Raw genomic sequence first — 20630 nt, 5'->3', positions numbered from 1 at the left:
AGTGTGACTTGATTACAGTGATAACTGTACTTGAGTCTTAATTTCCACTAAAATTATTTTAATTTGCGGAGACGACGCGCCCGTAACGAAATCTTTGCCGGTGAGCGATAATTTTTATTTCTGACAGTTAGCGAGCGCGTACGCGTACGGCGATGTATGGTGCAGGCGATCGTCTTTCTCGTTCACGCATGAGTTGGTAGGGTACGTGCGGGACAGAGATAAATGAATAAAAAATTGTAAGAAGATTTGTCAATATTAGAAGTTGTAACCAAATCGCCGATAGACAAGTATGACGGCAAATTATTTTGTTAGCATATTTTTATATATTATTTGTCGAGATATTTTTCGAGATTTCGTAGTACGAGTACAATCGCTTTATGCAATTGAAGAGATTGTTTACGAATACAATGTTATTTATAGTGTAGCGGGAGCTAGGTGATTATGCTCGACCGCCACAAAGGGAAGATCTTCCCGCCAGGCTAGGTGTTGCGCCTGGGGAACCGCACGGCTCCGACGGTGTTATGTCGGAGGTTGTATTTATGCTTCCAATCGAAAACGCACTGTCTGCGCGGTCTAGGCTTGTTATCTGTCCATAGTGAGTCGACCGTTGTGCCATCTGTCCGTAGTGTCCTGGATCACTTGTGTGGCTTGTTATTAGTTGCGTTTGGTCGGCTTTTTACATCTGCGCCGTTGTGCATGTGGCGTGGTAGATGTCGCCACATTACTCCTCCCCAAGACCGAAGGTCTGATGAAGTCTTGATGTGCAGTCTGTGCTTCTCGTGTGTGCTATGTTACTCGATGTCCCAGTGAGTCGGGATGCGTAGGTTGAGCTCGTAGTCTGCGGTGAGTCGAGACTGTCGTGAGCGGAATATGACTTGTTGGCACCGGTCCCTACATGGCTGCCACGCCGGTGAGTGCGCGCGTCCAGACGTGGGCTGCAGGGTGCGTCGGCGTCGATGAAGTCGAAGAGAGTTGCGGGTGCCAGAACCAGGAAGCGCGTTGCGTCGGCTGCGATGGTCCTGTAGATGCCCTTGAAGATGAGTGATGGCTTGCTGCTGCGAGTGACTGTTTGCTGCTGACTTGAGACCAATGAGGGTGTGAGGAGTGATGGTGAAGATTGGAGAGTACGACGTTGGCGATGGCTGCTTCAATCACGTCGGGTGTGATGATGGCGAAGGCTGCTTTCAATCACGTCGGGTGTGATGATGGCGAAGGCTGCTTTCAATCACGTCGGGGTCACCACTTGTAGCGGGAGCTAGGTGATTATGCTCGACCGCCACAAAGGGAAGATCTTCCCGCCAGGCTAGGTGTTGCGCCTGGGGAACCGCACGGCTCCGACGGTGTTATGTCGGAGGTTGTATTTATGCTTCCAATCGAAAACGCACTGTCTGCGCGGTCTAGGCTTGTTATCTGTCCATAGTGAGTCGACCGTTGTGCCATCTGTCCGTAGTGTCCTGGATCACTTGTGTGGCTTGTTATTAGTTGCGTTTGGTCGGCTTTTTACATCTGCGCCGTTGTGCATGTGGCGTGGTAGATGTCGCCACAATAGCAAACCGCGCACGCAGACGAAGTTGCGAGCACAGCTAGTCTCCAAAGAGGTTCACTAGTTTATGTGTTTTATATTTCATCGATATCCAAGCACGTACAATGCTGTTGCATTAAAACACTGCGCTTCGCTCGCTGCATTACTGATGTTTAGTGAATGTGATACTCCTATGCAAAGTTCCAATCGGCTACATGTAAGTAGACTGTGCAAGATGTGTTTCAAATCACACTATTGGAGTGCGGGAACAAGCTGGCCAGGATAAAGAAAATAATGGATGTAAATTATTATAGACAAATTCTTGAATGAAATCAGTCTAGTTGAACTTAATGGAACTTTCTGTTCCAAGTTTCAACCAAATTTTGCTTTTTATTACCGACTATACTACAAATTCTGTTACATTGAAAAATGTAATCAATAAATTAACTTCGAACATAATACTTTATTTTTTTTTTACTAAATTTGTTTAAAAGCCAGGTATTGTAATGTTCGGATTAAATTTTTTAATGAATCCTCTTCAGTTACATATATATACTACTATGTAAAAACATATATGCTTACCGAAACGTTTCAAAAGAAAATGTCATGTTACTAATATTAAAATACCATATTGCAAAGTGGAAAGAAAAAGTGGAATGATCCACAGAATTCTTATTATGAAACCGCCATATTGAGATTGTGGATATTTTCAGTTATTGCAAGCATACTTGCAATCCTAGAAGTCCTCGCGAAGAATGACAACATAATATTGGTTTGTAATCCGCTACACGACAGGATTTCTCATGAAAATTAAATCATTACAAACATTCTTGGAGTCGGCCAACGTTCAAAGTTCGAAAGATTATTCTAAGAGCCAGTGAATAAGATTGAATTAGCTACATAAATATATTAAATATTTATATACTACATAAAGCAAAGGCCTACACCATTCTGTCTTCTTATGAAAATAAAATAAAATTTTGAAACTTGAAAATTTAAATTAAATAAGTTTCAGATTAAAAATTTCCGGGTCAAGTTCAGGCAAGTTCAGACTAATTAAGCTCGCTCTAAGTTGGGAATGCAGATAATATAGCGATATAATCTCCGAGATAATAAGACGTTGAACCCATTGACTGACATTATAATAGATCAGGAGACTTTACATACAAGCGACAAATTTAAATCGATGGGCTAGCAACATATGAATCACATCAAAACATTATAAATCTTTCAGATTTTCATATGGAATCATGATCTTCCGAAGGAAATATGATCTTCCGAGTTCCGCGACTCTTGGCTCTGTCTACTCTTTAAAGGATAAAAACGTAATAAATGCTGAGCTGATGCGGTGTAGTATTGTCAAAGTCGAAGCATTGTCATGTTTAGAAATTAGACCTTCGCAAGAACTTTTTCATGTCAAAATTAGTTTAATTTTTGAAAATTAAATACCCAAAGAAACAAATTTGAACAGTGTTGGTTGCTTATCATTGATTTTTTTTCTACCATATTTAGAAAAATAAGGTAATGTAATATGACATTTATAAAAAAATATTATCCAGTTATATTAATCACCAGAAACCCCAGGCTGTCTATATGTACGTTTGTCTATGGACTGTAACGTAGTGGTGCAAAGCAGGGAGAAGCAATTAAAATGATTGCGGCGAGTTCAGAACTCGTCGCGGTGGAACTTCAGCCCAACACCGGTCTAGATTGTGCTGAGTTATGCTCGTGTTGCAATGTGACCGGGGCAGAAAACTGGACTGAAATTTAATAATATTTTCAGTACTAGAAAAATAACTTACATCGAGTATTGAATAGATTTATTTCATTAAAAAAAACATGTTATAGGTAAATTGAGTATTTGAATTGTGACATTTTTGGGCTTTGATTGGCCACACGTGTGAAATGGACTTCACTCATACCTCTAGACAGGCTCACGAGTGAACACACAAGAGGAAAGTTGTTCGAACCAAGCAAATCTGGCGGCGAATCAATTTGCCCAGAGCGATTTTAGCTGAGTTGAAGGCAGTCGGACTGAAGCAGAACGATCGAGGTTCTACTGCGACCCACATACCAGCCAAAAATTATTAGTGCGATTCGGGGCCTGGTCTGAACCGAAGCGCATTTCCCGAAACAGATCTCGATTACAAAGCATTATGAACACCCTCTACCCCATCTAGAAAACTATAAATAACTATAAATTAGTAAGATTTTTTGGAATCTATATTTTATGCCATGAACAAAACACACTAAAAAAGTAAAATATGGTTTTGACTTTTAAAAGAACAACAGCATAGTTATATTTTTATTAGATTGATTGGCGGATTAATACCTTTAATGCAAATAAAAAAAAAACACTTGCGTCAATAAATAACAAACTGGTTGGAAAAGGAAGCTCAGCAGAAACAAAACCGGTCGCCGCAAAGCCAAATCATTTCGGGAGTTATCGCGTCCATCGTATAGATATTAATAACCATTGCACCATGTGGGTATCATGGGTGAGCGTAGAAATGGAGCAAGAAGCTTAGAAAAGAGTAGACGTACAAATAGAGAACTACATTGATTGCTTTATAAGGAATGTATTATCCCTTTTAAAGCAATTATTACTGTCTATGTCCCGGAACATCGCTCTCATGAGAATATTGGGATAAAAATTGCATGTCAATAAGGATATATGTATCCTACTTTTGAAAGAAACAAACTTCCTAATTATTATTAATCTGTGATTGTATTTGCCATAATCGCACTTTTTATGTAACATATGACTTTTCCATATATTATAAACCAGTCTGATTATAACCAACAAATACGAGTATATAAAATTTCTAGTACTCCTGCATGCATCCTATGGAGTATGGAGCCGGTTACATTTACTTTAATACGAAAATGAGGAATGAAATAATGAAAACCGGAACATGATTCTGAGCTCCTGGGCAGCGGCGCGCACGCTCAAATTGTTCACTTTGTAAAATTCCAATCGCGTGTTTTTGCAGGCGCAACGGGCCGTGCAGCGGCGACTACGCACTGTACCACTAAAAGCCGCGAGATAATTTTATAGCCTTAAAAACTGCTTTTTGATTAAAAATTGCTGTTTTCAAAAACTTTAAAATAGTAGTCCGACAGGTTAACGTTAAAAACAAAGATTTTCGCTTCAATATGAATCTTTTCGTGATCGCCCCAGCGGGGTATCGAAAAATAATAAGTAGAAGTTGCTTGCCATCCGACCACTATCAAATAACAAGAAGACAGAAGAATAAGTCTTGATAAAAAATTAAAATTAGATGAAGAAATGAATAAGAAAAGAAAATGCAAGTCTGCGAATCGCTAAGGGTTCTCCCTTGAGCGAGTCGTGGACTTGCATTTTACAATATCATTATATTCATTATGTAACATTGCATCGATCTTGTTATCTAACATAAAGTAACTAATATTAAGTAAAAAAAGGGCTTGTGAAGGTCGAAAGCTTTAATTTTGACATGCAAACTAATAAAACTCGTGTGGTATGTGGTACTGACGCTTTATTTAGTAAAAGACAAAGAAGAGTACACGGGATACAGATGGCGCTACTTATTTTGATACCATAGAGAGTAAGCGTAGATAATAAATTTTACACAAAAAAAATCTCCTTAATAATATATTAATATATAATAATAATATATTTCATTTAGAAATATAACCAACAAAGAATATATTCTATAATATAATATACATATATTCTATAATATACATATATTCTATAATATAATATACATATTACCGACAAAGAAAGGTACGAGTCCTTGCTTTCATTGACAATTAAATTGACATTTGAGTAATGAAGAAATATTTATGACAGTGTTGAAGCATCATTACAGATATAAACTAGGACCTGATCTTGGGACAACATTTAGTATTTCTTTATTTGCGCCAGCGTTGCACAAACTAGATAAAAATGGAGACACAGTGACGCCATTAGCGTGGATGAACGGAGTTTGTAGTGTTGCAATTTATTGTTACTGCGATATCATAGCTCAATGTACGTAGTAATGAAATGATCCTATTGCTAAATGGAAAGACGGGGATACATATAGAGTACGTTGAAAGAATATATTCTATAAGTTATAACTCATCGACTATAGGAATTTTGTTAATAAATGCTTCTTGAGATGATTTTATTGTATTGTGTTTTATTTTACCAATATGAATCTTATGAAAATTAACAAAAGCATGTCTTCAGAATAGATTAAATACAAAATATGTACTCACTACAAATTACATTACAAATAAATACTAGGAAAAGTTGCGTTTTAAACGACAGTGCGTAACAACGGCACGTTTATTATTGCGGTAACAAGCGAGCAATCACGGCGCAGGTTTTGTGAAAACAAACGCTTCACGCGCTCGTGCACCCCGCACAGCGGGCGGCCGCGCCACGCCCCGCCCGACGCTACTTGTGAAATGCCTACCGACAACATTTTTTTTTCTTTCGATTTTTTATATTTCATGATTGTTAGTTACGACCATTAGACAGATATAGACTTGAGAGACGTGAGAAAGAGATGGTTTTATGATTTATATAGTATTTAGAATAAGTTTATTTCTTAGACAAATGAAAAAAACCCCAAATGAACTGATTTTGATCAAGCATATCTAAGAAGCACCGCATAAAAATTTGCTATCAAATATAAACAACCTCATCCAAATCGGTTCACTCGTTGATGAGCTACAGTGCCGCGTAAACAGACAGACAGACACACTTAGCGGTCAAACTTACAACACCCCTCTTTTTGCGTCGGGGATTAAAATCAAATAAGAGACAGACAGGTGAGTGGTGAAAGTTAGACATTTATTTTGACCAGTAGAGAAACATTAAACTAAGACTAAATATATTCACTCCATATATTCTATGAACAAGACTCTATATATAAAGACTTATTTTATCACATAATGCAAACAGCTCATCTTCACAAGCATTCAACAAGAGATTTCGAAGCAGCAACATACTTTATAGTTGGGAAAATATTGACGTTGCAAGTTGCGTGCATATCGCCTCGTGTATCGCATGCAAACAGCTATGTACGACGAGGGCTAGCTCTAGCGGCTACATCATGCCGTTAATGTATGTATTATGTGCAAAATGTTATGGCTTTTGAGATTTATTTTATTAGTTACTTTTTCAAAAAGTTAGTTTTAATATAAAGATCTAGTGATATTCATTTTAAAAGTAACTTGGCTTCAAATTTGAAATAGGTTTTATAAAAAAAGATATAAAAAACTCAACGTTTGGTTAAAACAACTTTCAGCAGATTAAATTACATACAAACGTTGCGGTAACGCTATGAAGCCTGAAAGGGTTCGGGGTTGGTCCAGTATTGAATCCAAGTTGGATCCAATATTGGACCCAATAACGACCATAAAATTTTTTAAAGTTTGATGTGTACAAAAATCCTTACAGTCCAAAATAATGACGACGAGGCCAAAATGGAGACGAAACGGTAGGAAAGTAGACCCTGGCCTTCGACGCTCAACGGCTGCTGAAGAAACCACTCTGGACAATGGACAAACACTCATATGAGAGTGTCATATGATAAAGAGTCATATGATAGCATTTTATATGCATAACTAAATGATTATAACATATACCAAATATTTGTTCCAACACTGGCGCCAGCGGACTAACAAATTAATAACATGAGCAAAGGTCCGGAACTATTTGCGAACTATTGTCCGCATAACGAGGCTTAATCTGCACTTTTAGAGAACAATGTAAGGGCGAGGGTCGCGAATTATTCCGAACATGAGCATTCTATATTAGACTATTCGGGCTTATTAAGCCTTTGATGTCAATTGCCGTATTAGAGGGTTCTAGAAATAGGATATTTTAATTAAAATTATTTTGTAATCCCGCCTTTCAGTGACCCGTTGAGAAGAAACATATAAAATATTGATTTTCCTTAAAAACCTTTCAATGAAATTTAGATATTGGTGAAATAAATCTTCATATAGTTCTAAACATGTTAAAGTCTGATTTTATTTGGGATAAAACGTTCATTACTATATTTGAAATTTTTTACCAAATTATAATAATCATGTTTTATTTCTGTGAGTTCTAATGGTTTTTAAAAGTTGTACACACACGACTGTGGTTCAAAGCTAAGTCCTGGTTAGTCTTGAGATATTACCGCAGCCCTTTAGCCGAGTCAATTATATTTGAAAAAGGGCCATTTGGTCCGAACTTCTCCCGAAACTTGAGGACTGAGTTAATGGCCCAACTCTCTAACTCGGAAAAAACTCCCATAAAAACTTAATAAATATCGTAGGCGTTTTGTAAACGAATTTACTTTTTTCAGTTCCAATATTTTCGTAAATTTCTGCGAGAGAACGAATATATTAACATCTCGAATATATCAAATGAGGAATTTATTAAAAACTTTTTTTTTGTTTATCAGTCGAAATATTCAACGAATTAACCAATCAAAATATTATTATTTAAGAAATAAAGAATTTAAATGAATGAAATACCAATATATAAACTCCTTTTCTCTTTCTTTTTCCCGATACTAAATGCAAGCGGGAATAGGAGGTAACGGCGCGAATCTCCGCTCAGCGTAAAAAATTAACCATCAAATCTCTTGTTGCTTCGTACGATATATACTACGCTAAAAAATTACATTACGTTTGTATTATATAATCTTTACAAATATGAAATGCTTTAATCTCAGCATTGAATCGCCTATGTTGCAAACAACGATCAAAACAATGATTCTTGTCCCAAATTTTCGCCATCAAAAATTCAATCTAAGAAATTAAATTGACAGAATGCATTAACCAATGCCTATCGACACGATCAGCCATTTGTATTAATTCCAATATCGCAATTTCTATCAGATCCCAATTTTCGTCCGGCCAGGCGAAGCCGTCCGTCAATAGTGGTCTGCGTGAAGTCAGGCCTGTCATGAAAGGAGCGGAGCTTGTAATAATTCAGCGTCCGGTGGTCACCACGACTTCTATTCAACTGAATAGAATGGGCAAAGGGCAAACTTAAAACGTGAACTAGAAAGTTAGGGTCGTAAGTAACGTAGTGGTGTCTTTTAAATAAAAATGTCATATTTTGAGAAGAAGTATTTGTGGGGTTTGTTATTACGTGTGTAACAGTGTGATCTTTGGCTTTGGATCTCGGCCAATTATCAAAATTATCTCTCCAGTAGGAAATTAGATTATTCCTGCGTGGCATGGATTTTCCGATATTACCTCAGGAATATTGATACCGAGATTCTTTTTATTCATAAAATTACAACTACGTTTGTGATTTTAATTTCAGTATTTTTCTATCCACTGCTAAAGAACATCGTATGGCATTGACAGGCCAAATTTCTTGTGACAACGGTTCATGGATCAATCGAATGTTGGTAAAACGTTACATAACCCGATGCATTAAAAAAATTAAGTTTGTAAAGTAACCTTGTAAATGCTGGCGTAACGAAATACACCAAACATTTGATAGCCTCACAGACAGTCCAGGACATAGAGGTCACCTATGTAAACCTCGTGAACACTGTAATCTGTCTATTAAGCCGTGCAAATTCAATTAGCGGTATTGAAGCCTGTTCGCGCCAGCTCCGAACTATTCCCCACTCACTCGCTCTGCTTGTGAGTTGGTGTTGTTAGTATAGAACTTGTTTTATCACTTTTTAGGAAACGGCGGAGTATTTTTTGGTTTCTCTTCATAGTCGCAATCTTCATGGCTGAGGGTAGTGGTCAATTATATCGAATTTAACATACACAACAACTTTCTTAGGACTATTAATGGAGTGATTTGCCATTGCCTTCTCCATTTTACACACAAGTTAATAATCTTCTATCTAGAAAAAATAGGTTTCCTCACGATGTCTTTCTTCACCAAAAGTGGTAGTCTGAGTTAGATTGACATACAAATTCATGTGGAACGAGTAGGATTCGAATCTAGGCATCTGCAGGCGGAAGTCTTAACCATTACACCACCACCACTTCCACCGCTTTTGGTTTTTGATGATTAAGAAAATTATACCACTGTTTTGTGATGAGCGTAGAGGAGGCGGGTGAGATTTGTCAGGATCGTGGTCATAAATCCATATCTTTGCTACACGCCCATGGGATACAGCTTACGTGATAAATGCATATGTACTGTTTAATGTCATTTTTGGAATAATTGCTTGACATTTATGGCTATTCCATAAATGAAGCGGAGAAATATTCTTTGAGCATGTACATTTTAATTTCTAATAAAATTTTATATTCCAATTTATTTTGAAGTATTAGTAAATTACGGCTACTATGTAGATACTATTATACTACAAACACTATTAGGAACTTAGAGCAAAAAGTTTATTGTAATAGTTTCTTTTAAAAATTTCGATTTCTAAACAACCGTGCAGACCATGCTGCGTGTTACTGTAACAGTAAGTTTTCCATTCTTACTTAATCGAGAATCGATTATCTACTATTTCCCCATCACTGCGGAGCACGCCTCTGCATCTGATCCCATAATTCCTGAGATTTATTCGCGCACATTAGCTCCCTCTCCCCCTCGCTCTCACTTCACCCCCTCCACGACCCGGAAGTACATTCCTTGGAGGGGAGAACTTTTCAACTAATCAAACTGTCTTAAAGACCACCTTCGACATATCGACTGCCCAAATTACTGTAGTTCTTACAATGAGGCTATTTGTATAGAGTCGACAACTTTGCACAAGATTCGTGATGTTATTAAAAAATCGTCTGTACAAAACTCAAACTTCGTTCTACTTTGACATCTACTACCAGCTTTTATCGGCCCGGGTTACTTTTAAACATTTTGATTTTAGTTTAGAATGCTGTTCATTTAGTAAGATAAGGAATAGCTAAACTTAAAGCTTAGTCGTTTAGGACATCAATTAATCAAACATTTATGTTCAATGTCTGTTCCTTCAAATTACATGAATGTACTAAAATGCCTTCACACTTGTACATAGCCCGCGGTCGCGTCACAGTCTAACTTATTCACAGTGTAAAGTTTCAAGGCTGGGTCAGATTGCCAGCACTATTCTCTTGAACTTTCTAGTCTGTGGCTTCCGCAAGTGGTCTGACGGAGGAAAGCATTTGCACCCTGCACTCTATAAGGGCGAGGTCACAATAAATACTGTTTCTTATATTCTTTTGTTGATTTCTTACTCTTATACAACCAGAAAATAATTGACATTTCTATCAAACCAACTACATACTGAGATCTAATATTCCATAACCTCCTGCGAATGTTGTATGAGGTGACAAAGTCTCGATTGCTAATTGGCAACCACCAAAGTAAGTTGATGTCAAGTATATTATCTTTCTTACAAACGGAGCGGCGTTGGCATCACAGCCGAGAAAGATACCTATTAGGCACACGCCATGATTGTTGACCTCGGATGGAAACTAAATCGATTTAAAGAAGGTATTCCATTTTTCACCAATATAAACACATCTTAATGTAAGTAGCTTCGTATTTATTAGAAGGCCCAAGAGATACTTATAGTTGTTTGTTGTAGGGCTGCGCTTAAGTGCGGACTTCTGGGTGCTGAGGAATTAGATTCTTCTTCATGATAGTCTCGTGTTGCTAGACACTACTCGTAGTGATTACTAACACAGGATAACTTTCTTGGCAGTTATTGAGAACGTCAATTTGCAATCTCCATTTTACACGCTATTTGATAAACAACCAACAGAATGTGATTTTCCTGATGATGTTTAAACTTTTGATATATAGAATAGAACCCAGAAACAAATAAAAAATATTTCAAGTCTAAATTTGAAATTAATTATAAACCACTTTTATATTTTTTGATTACACAAATTTTCTCATAATGAATTTCATGACTAACAAAAGAAACCTTCAAGAATAACAAAAGATAAACAGATGGGAAACTCATTCCGCTTTGATTTGTGGGAGCGAGATGAGACAATGACACCGCTGTAAGAACGCGCCATTAGCAAAGCGGCACCTGCGCTGCTCGAGGAGTCACGAATGTTATAATTATTGTGCACAGATAACTAAAAGGATGAGGAAAAAATAAACAGTTCAAAAGTACTCTAAATCTAGTCTATGAGAATAATCAAGGTTTAAGAGATGTTATAATGATCATAGCAGGTACAAGCAATGTAAACGAATAAGAAGTTTGTCTAGCTTCTAAAAGAACTTAAAATAGATTTTTAAATCGATCCTAAATCAGAAACACTATGTCAGCAGCTAGACTAATCGTCTGTTCATAATTTCATCTATTACAGCAGAATAAATGATGATCAGCAGTACAAATGATGCAATAATAGATGGAACTGGAAGCGAGCCCTGAGCTTCAGCCTTTAATGGCTGCGAACTATATGGAACTAGGTCCTGAATACTATTTCTACAATCAACTTCATGAACGTGACTTTTATTCATTGAAACACCAACTCCACTCTTTCCTGCATCGGAGAACATCGACAAATTAAAATATTCCACGCTGTCACAGCCGCGAGTTGTCGTGATAATTGCGATATCGCGATTTGTTCTGCACACAAAGTTTAAGCAGCAGATTGCTGGCGAGGATTCTGTTATCTGTGGAGCTGTGGTCCGAAGCGATTCAAAGACTTAACTCTGAAGCATACGTAGTTGTTAATTGTGTGCTCGACTTGTGGAAATTATCCAACCAGCGCGGTGGTTGAAGATACCTTAACTTGCTTTAATTTCCTTAAGTGGAGCTATACTATAAGCTTACGATACTTTAATTAAATAGCAAGTTACACTTGTAAATAAACGTATTTATTCTGTTTATAAACCACAAAAAGATTTCTTAACATATAATAAAAAACGGTCACGGTAATTTTGTGATTGATAAGTATGATTATTTGATTATCGTTTAAAACCTAAATCTTCAAAAATACTCGTGACGTTGCAGTTTTTCCTGAGCAGCGATAGAATACTTATCATCAAGTTATCCGCTTGCTAGATTGCCGCCCTATCCCTTCAACACAAAACAAACTTACTAAATCAATCGGTACTAATAGTTTCAGGGAAGGAAAAATTACAAAGTCAGTAGTGCAATTACGCATAAAATCACAACTGCATTAAAATGTAGTCAAAAGACTGGTTCATTAGTGCGCGTCTACCGTCTTCACTTGCGTGTGCTTTATGTTATTCAGAACACGGTAAATGCTAGCTTTGTGAATGCCAGTTACCGGGTTGTTACTTACTGTGCAACACTCGAGTTTTACTTTGCAAGGCTTTTGAAAAGTTAAATGATTTGACTGTAGTTGCAGCTAGGTTTCTTGATGCTGGTTTATGTGAAAGTCCCTAATTAGTATAAAAACCTATGCCGTTATAGGTTTTTTGCACGAAAGAGGTGCTCAGATCTACGATTCAACAGCTGTACTTCAATGTTCTGTTCATGTAGAAATTTCATGATAATAAATTAAATGCACCTCCTAATATTATTATTTTGTTTATTTATATGCTAATATAAATATTTTTATTGTGAAACTCATATCAATCATACCAACATTCTAGAATCACCAATATTAGTGATTTATCACCTTTCTATCTAGATTTTAACAACTCAAAATAGGACAAATATCAATTAATTGTCCTCGACAGCGGTGTCAAAGTATCAAGCGACTTCAATTAAACCTTCCAAACTAATTTCTATTGAACTTTCCGACAAAATTAGCACTCTTCAATATTCATGCTCCTAGACGTCGCCTAGATCAAGATTCGAGATTCTATTACGATAGCCCCGATCCTTTTTTACGTCTAAAACACTAGAATACCTTATATTTTAATATCTAAGGTTCAAATATATTCGATAAAATTTTTAGACGTCAATGCATGAGCTATGTACGTCCAAAAACTTTATAACCCTGTTAAGAATTGAACTTTAAACACGTTTGTATAAGAAAAAGGTGCAAATTTTTCGACATAAATTTCTACTTGATATTCAGGGCTTGGTTGGAGAGGAGACGGTCTTTATCCAACAATGTATTTGGTGATTTAAGGACGCTAGTGATTAATGGAAGTTTGCATATTCATCGCAAATCGGTGGTTAGTATTTAAAATAACTATATGTAATAAAAATAATTTTTATTTTCTATTACACGCAAGTGTCTTAGATCAAACCATTCTAAACATAGTGTATTCACAAAAACGACAATTTTAACTAAAACAGAGATGGTTTGCCGTTGACAGAAACTTCATTACCAAGCGAAGCCATCATCGAAGTAAAATTAAATTAAATAACTGTAGATTCAAGCAACACGGCTAATTCGGAACATCGCGTCGCAATGATCCGTCCGAGGGAAGTTCGTAACAACATTACTCCAACTCCGGAATTAAGAAGCGCTCCGAAGATCAAACTCCAAATTATTAATCGCCTGTTCCCAAAGCTATTTTATGTACGTTAATATTTATACGCTTGCCCGAAACAGTTTGGGCTCTTTGGATTCCTCTCCAAGTTTTGTTGAGAATTATTTTGATGGAGCAAAATAATTACTAGAGCTTGATATTTTTGCAAAGATAATATTTTATTTGGTTGCATTATTATAGACAGCAGCTGTGTTAGTGAGCAATGGGTATTACTCTAATTAGGTTAATGGAACTACTTGTCAATCAAAAAAGGTCCAGAAGCCGGGGTAATATCGACAAGCTTGTGGTGTGAATGAGGAATAATTGTACTATTTTTAAGTTTGTTATATTATCTTCAGTATTATTAACAAGAGGACGGCTTTTGTTAGCTCCTTTCATTTTCTGATATAACATGAATGATGTCTTGATACACTTAAGTATCTTTGCAATAATTACCAATTCGTACCCAACGTTTATACAAGTTTATCTGTTTCAAATATCCCCTCAACCGCGGCTGTCCGATTCGGCGGGCCTTCTGATTTAGTTCAATAGTTCCACTAGCAAATCTGCGACCGAATCAATTACCGATTGACTGGAGGGCAGCGCTTTGTTCACTTTGAATCGACTGGGTATCGAGTAACAGACGGTCAAAGAAGCTATAGATGACAGTAAACTAAACATTGGCTGATAGATAAATTGCTTGTTTGTTAAGCTTCTATATTCATTAAGTGAGGTCATATTTTTTCATTTCATTTTACTATATTATTTGTATGTATTGAGTGACTAATTTTAGGTTTTAATTATGATAATTATAATTTCTATAAAAATTCTGCGTAGACTGAAGTACAAAAAAACTCAATTGTAGTATATAATTAGTTAAAAAATACACTTTTATATTTTCAATGAAATTGGTTGTTTAATGGATTATACTCATGCATATTATACGAAAAAGTCCGCTGCTAGAATTGATTGAATTTAAAAAATGCTGCGCAGTTTCGATTAAAAGCTCCAAAAGAGTGTGTGATTTCATTCCACCCGGGCTATACTGCCATACATATTCATACACGGAGGACATCAAACGCTAAAAATTCATTACACTGCATCATTTGAGCGGTCTCTGACGCTCGCACGCGTTGGAGGAAAAAGAAGGAATACAATGGCCAAGCGTGAGTCGGATAAGACTATCGATACGGTTCCGAAGGTTATTTTTTGCCAACAATATCATTTCATTAAAACTTTAATCTTATTTACTTTGTTATTTATGACATTATAGTAAAATAGAGTTACACAGTATATACATATTGCGCAGAGAATGGAGCACGTAGCTGAATTATGTTCGTCTTAACTTAACTGAGAGAAAAAAACTTTATTTCTTATACTTAACATACACTTCCTACTTAATTTGAGAATTACAAGGTGTAGCTGGAAAACAATCATTAAACAATTTTAGACTTAAATTTGTTTAATTATTATTTAATCAAGTTTCATTCCGTATAGCCATTATTTTTTTGGTTGGTTTGGTTGGTACGAGAGAAAATTCCAGATTATCCATAAATAGATACATAGCTAACTGAATAACCAAAACATTTTCGGTTTTGTCATTCAGCTACAGAATCCAAAATGACAAAAGAATAAAAAGGAATGTGAGTTCGCACCGTCACTGTCCACGACTAGGCAAAATGAATCCGAAGAGATTACGCTCACGTCAACAAACTCGCCGATCTCTTTCATTATTAACTATCGACACACCCAAAAATCACTCTTAATCACACACGTTAAATGCTAGAATAGCATGTATACTATCAAGCCAATATGTGTCGTTTCCATTTTTGCCATTTTCGGAGACAGTTCGCGCCAGTAAGTGACCACGTGATCGCACAGCGTATGCACACACATTAGGATAATTGGAACGGTCGACAGTTTTGCCAACACTTCACAATAGCAGCAATTGTTTAACGTTATCGTTTGTGCTCATTTTAACGTTATTATTAGCAATTATTGGTGGAGTTTTTTAAAATAATTTTATTCTCATTTATATATGTATGTATATTGCTTTTAATTGTTAGTTCATAGGTTATCTATACCTTTATATAAAACTAGTTTATGGTTTATAGTAATTTTGATATGCGTCATGTCTTATAATCGCCGGAGTAAATATATTTTTTTAATATTTGTGAAATTTACATACACAAAGGACGGAAGGAAGGTCGGTAGTAATAACTAAAATAATAACTTTATCACATGTTCCGAACGTCTGTAATCTAAATATTTCCGAGATAACCCCCCCTCTAGTCCCTTTTCCATTCGATATGCGTTATGCTCTTTATCTGAAAGGCAAAGGGAAGGCCGCGGGCGAGCGAACATAATAAACGGGATTTTTTTGACACTTACTGTTACGAACTACGCGGAGGATTGAGAAAGTTTGGTGTGTGAGTTATTATGATGTGAAATTGAATGGCACTCGATGGTAACGCCATACAATAGGTAAGATAGTCTATTCTTTTAGACAGTAAGGTGGGTTTTCTTGATCATCGATTTCCACGGGTGTGGGCGCATTTACATACTTAGTTCTTTATTAGGTTTTACTATTAAAAATAATTAACCGATGTAAAAGAGAATAATTAAAAAATTGTATTTTGAGCTGACAGACTTTAAAGAATTAGACTCAGTATACTGCTTTTAGGGTGTGATTGGTTCACGCTTGCCTCAAAAATACGATGGATGAATGGAATGCATGCGTAATGCAGGATGTCGCGAGGGAGTGCTAATATGCCATACAAATAAAATAAATAAATAATAAATATATTAGGACAAATCACACAGACTGAGTTAGCCCCAAAGCAAGTTCTAGACTTGTGTTATGAGATACTAACTCAACGATACTATATTTTATAACAATTACATATATAGATAAACATCCAAGACCCCTGCTAATCAGAAAAAGATCATTTTCCATCATGACCCGACCGGAGATCGAAACCGGGACCTCTCGGTTCAGAAGCAAAAACTTTACCACTGCGCCACCGAGGAATCACAGAAGCAGCTGAATTTCCTTGTCGTTTTACAAAATTACCTTCTCGAATACCCAATAAACTCCCTCCTACTGTAAGGAGCCTCTACCCGAACCTAACGCGTAAAACTATCCATAAAGTATTCACATTGATCCGGCCGCCATCGAGAACACATGTCCCACTGACTTTATCCGTCCCTCCTCCGGCCCGGCCGGCGTAAAGCTATCCATCCATCACTTTAAAATTAATAAAAGTAATAATAAATAAAGTTAATTTCTGGTAAATATAAGAAAAATTTTATTCCGTATTCATTTAAGTAAGTCTAAAAGTATTACAGTCCAATGGGACATCCCTTGGTTTGCTGATGGCTATGCCGCATAATAATTTTAAATACCTAGTGTTTTTTTTTTAATGGACAACAACGTATTCGTGTTTTGGTAAGCAAAAAATATAAATTAAACGATCTACTGCGAAAGAGCAGTGGAAGCCGGCTTTAGCTATCCCATCGGGCGAGTGGACCCGGTTGAAATAATGATCCGGATTGTAGAGGTATCTTACATCAAAGAGAAGTTGAGTATCACTCGATTTGCATGAGATCAAATTGATAGTTGTGCGTTTGATGTGTTCACGGCGAACGGTCAAATACTTAGCGGGAAATTAACCGTACTTATTTTGTTCGTATTTGGATGATATAATGTAATGTATTATTGGAATTGCCGAAAAGGAAAGCGCGACCAAATTTTCATTTACTTCATGAATGAATTATTTTGTCTTGGGACTTAAAGTACTACGTTTTTACTTTTATTCTTCTTTTCGTGTCGACGCTCTCAAAACAGCAGTTTCCAGAAAGCCACAATATCGATGATATTGATAGTTCCGCACTGCCGCTGTGGTTCTAGCGGGAATGTTGCACAATCCAATTCAAATGTACAGCTAACCGGACTAAAACTACGGCCGAACCACAGGCATCCGAGCATTGAACCACTTGAGTATTTGGAACAGAAATTCGGTAGACATTATATCGTCTTATTCATAACTTAACAAATGTTCGAAACCTTGCAACAATGAGACAAAACATACCACACGTTAACTTTTCCTTACATATTATAAAACAAAGTCCTCTGTCCGTCTGTCCGTTCACGATAAATCTAAAAACTACTGAAATATTTTTATGCGGTTTTCACCAATAGCTAGTGTCCTGAGGAAGGTTTAGGTGTATAACTTATGATGTTTATACCCGCGCCAAGCCGGGATGGCCGCTAGTTGATTCAGATAAATTTTATAGTGAACTAAAATAAATACTATAAGTTTGTATACCATAAGTTTTTTACAAAACTGTCATATCTTGACAAGCTTTTGTTATTGTTAGAGAATCTTATCAAATTCAATGTGTGACAAAAAATAATGTACGTGCAGTAATGTCCGTGTAGTGCTCTTAAGGAGTTCCCACGTCTGAAGCCGTTCCTGGGTCATCACATCATTCTTATTGCATTGTCATCTAAAATTGAGATAGGGACATTGAAATAGGGAAGTTAAATAAAAGCTTATCTTGTTAAACATAAGCCTGAGACTCCAGTAAAGTCCGGACTTGACTCGAGTTTTGTTTGGGATAAACGCCAGTGACCCATTTTCCATACAAACTGGTTTGAACGATATTATGAGTCGGATGTGTGCAATATATTTCTTGGTATTGAGCTTTCAAAGAAATATGTTTGTTTATTACTTGTGAGAGAATAAATATAGCGGAAGACTGTGTATTTACTTCTTATAATTATAAAGTGTGTAAATAATTTAGAACATTATACATTTTTAATTGTACCCTCTGGTGGTGTCTGAAAACCAGTGCCCTGCTCTCTTTGTCGAGCAGAATATGCACTGAGATACTGCCCTTTTATATCGCTACGGCACATGATTGTATAGTTATGTAAAATGTTTCTTGTGTATTTGTCCTTTATTCTAATGGTTCACTGTATCATAAATGTATATTGTGTGTCCTCGATATGAATAAACAGTTTATCTATCAATCTTAATGGATAAACCACAAGGAGACCAGACTTTGCCATCAATATTGGACATACATATATTTACTAAACTAATAAACTATTATGTTCATTCCTCTTTTTCAGTGTTCAAGAATGAGGCACTAAAATACATAAAGCAATTCGTAAATCACGACATCTATTTTAAGAAATCGCATTGTAAGATGTAAGATTTAGGTCCTAACGAGCTGCGGCGGCAGTTCTCAAAGACTTTGACAGAGCTTCGATCTCAATCGCACGTATTGACTTCGTTCTAATGAAGGAAATAGTTAAAGTTGCGTCGTTGGAATAAAGTATTATGTTTTACACATGTATATGAAAAACTAAATTTTGGAGATTGGCCAAGATAATTTTCATAGGGTAGATTTTTACATATATCATACAGATATATACATTTATCATTGAGTTTCGCCAATTACTTAGATGATCATGTTGCAGTTGCAAGAAAATTTATTTCCGAAAATAAAAAAATACCGTTGTTCATACAATGTAAAGAAGCGAGCGTGATGCAAGATTTGATGTGTAAAAGTGTTTATGAAGGTCAAATTTGCTTTGGACAAATACTTGAAGATTTCGAAGAAAGGGTATACCTATATAATACGGCGAATCAAACCATGGGTTCCCGTGCAAGCTACATGCTAGATAAAAATGCATCAGAATTTTGGTAATTTATGAATCTTTGCAATAAGAATGGGATACCCAACAAAATGCAGAAAATTATCATATTTCATTAAGTATGCACTCAGATAAAAGCCATATAACTCTACGAGTCACATTCCCGGCCGTCGGCAGTGTAGTCACGTCTCCTAATTAAACCTCGCTCGTAAAAACCGCACTAAACCTTTTAAATTAGCCGACTGCGCGGTCCACGCGAATGGACTGTGATTGTGGCTTGATAAATGGGCTAAAGTCATTATTGTTTTACCTTAAAATGTACTTATAAATAATAGATAGGAAGACTTGGGGGACCGGACCAGATCTGAAAATTGTTGAGAATATGAAATATTGTCATAAATTACAATGATGTTTTCTTGCCTGATTATACACATGGGTAAAGGTAAAGACTCTATCGTCTAAAATCTGCATTGTTTTTATCATATCTTGAAAAATACTTTGATTATTGATGTGATTCTTTCACTGAACTTTTAAGATGGTCGTTATGCACTTCGAACCCTTGGCCTTTAAAGCGTTAGTAATTACACATATTTATTGCAAATTCTAGAGTATCAATGTAAAAGTTACAGCTTGAAAGACCTTCATACCACACTGCAGAAATACTTGCGATCGTTTTGACTTCTTTACAGTCGTTCCCGAGCTCGTTAGTACGAAGCTGACTCACAATAAGTTTTTGTCAAAGACCCGCACGTAACTGTCGTAGAACTTGCTGTGTGGTGTGATAGATGTCTCGTAAGTCTATCCCAATAGCCATTACTAGATATTTATTAATTTATTTGAAATTTCACATCTTCATTCGCATAAAAGCTAATTACGTTATACACTCAATAATCACACCTAACTACTGATGAAAACCGTACAAAAATCCGTCCGGTAATTTTCGATCCTAATCCCATTCATAAAACAGACAGATACGACAGGGGGATACAAAGTAGATGCATATATGTATCATTATGTAGAATCTAATTCGTATAGTATCTGTGCAAAACCACAACACAAAGGTAACTAAATCGAATATCAAACATAACGTGTTTGAA

General features: G+C 36.3%; 1 protein-coding gene across 1 annotated transcript in view; it reads right to left on the bottom strand.

Moving 5' to 3' along the window:
* Positions 1-791: 791 nt before the first annotated feature.
* The window catches only part of LOC128675613 (uncharacterized), a 62787-nt gene continuing 42948 nt past the window's right edge, over positions 792-20630 (bottom strand). The window contains exon 2 of the mRNA XM_053755132.1: positions 792-1142. Within this exon, the coding sequence (XP_053611107.1) occupies positions 792-1142 (351 nt within the window). The remainder of the gene's footprint in view (positions 1143-20630) is intronic.

The sequence above is a fragment of the Plodia interpunctella genome, chromosome 14 (assembly GCF_027563975.2).
Source record: "Plodia interpunctella isolate USDA-ARS_2022_Savannah chromosome 14, ilPloInte3.2, whole genome shotgun sequence".
Classification (NCBI taxonomy): domain Eukaryota; kingdom Metazoa; phylum Arthropoda; class Insecta; order Lepidoptera; family Pyralidae; genus Plodia; species Plodia interpunctella.
Note: the sequence above shows the minus strand (reverse complement) of the source record. Positions and strands in the feature narration are given on the sequence as shown.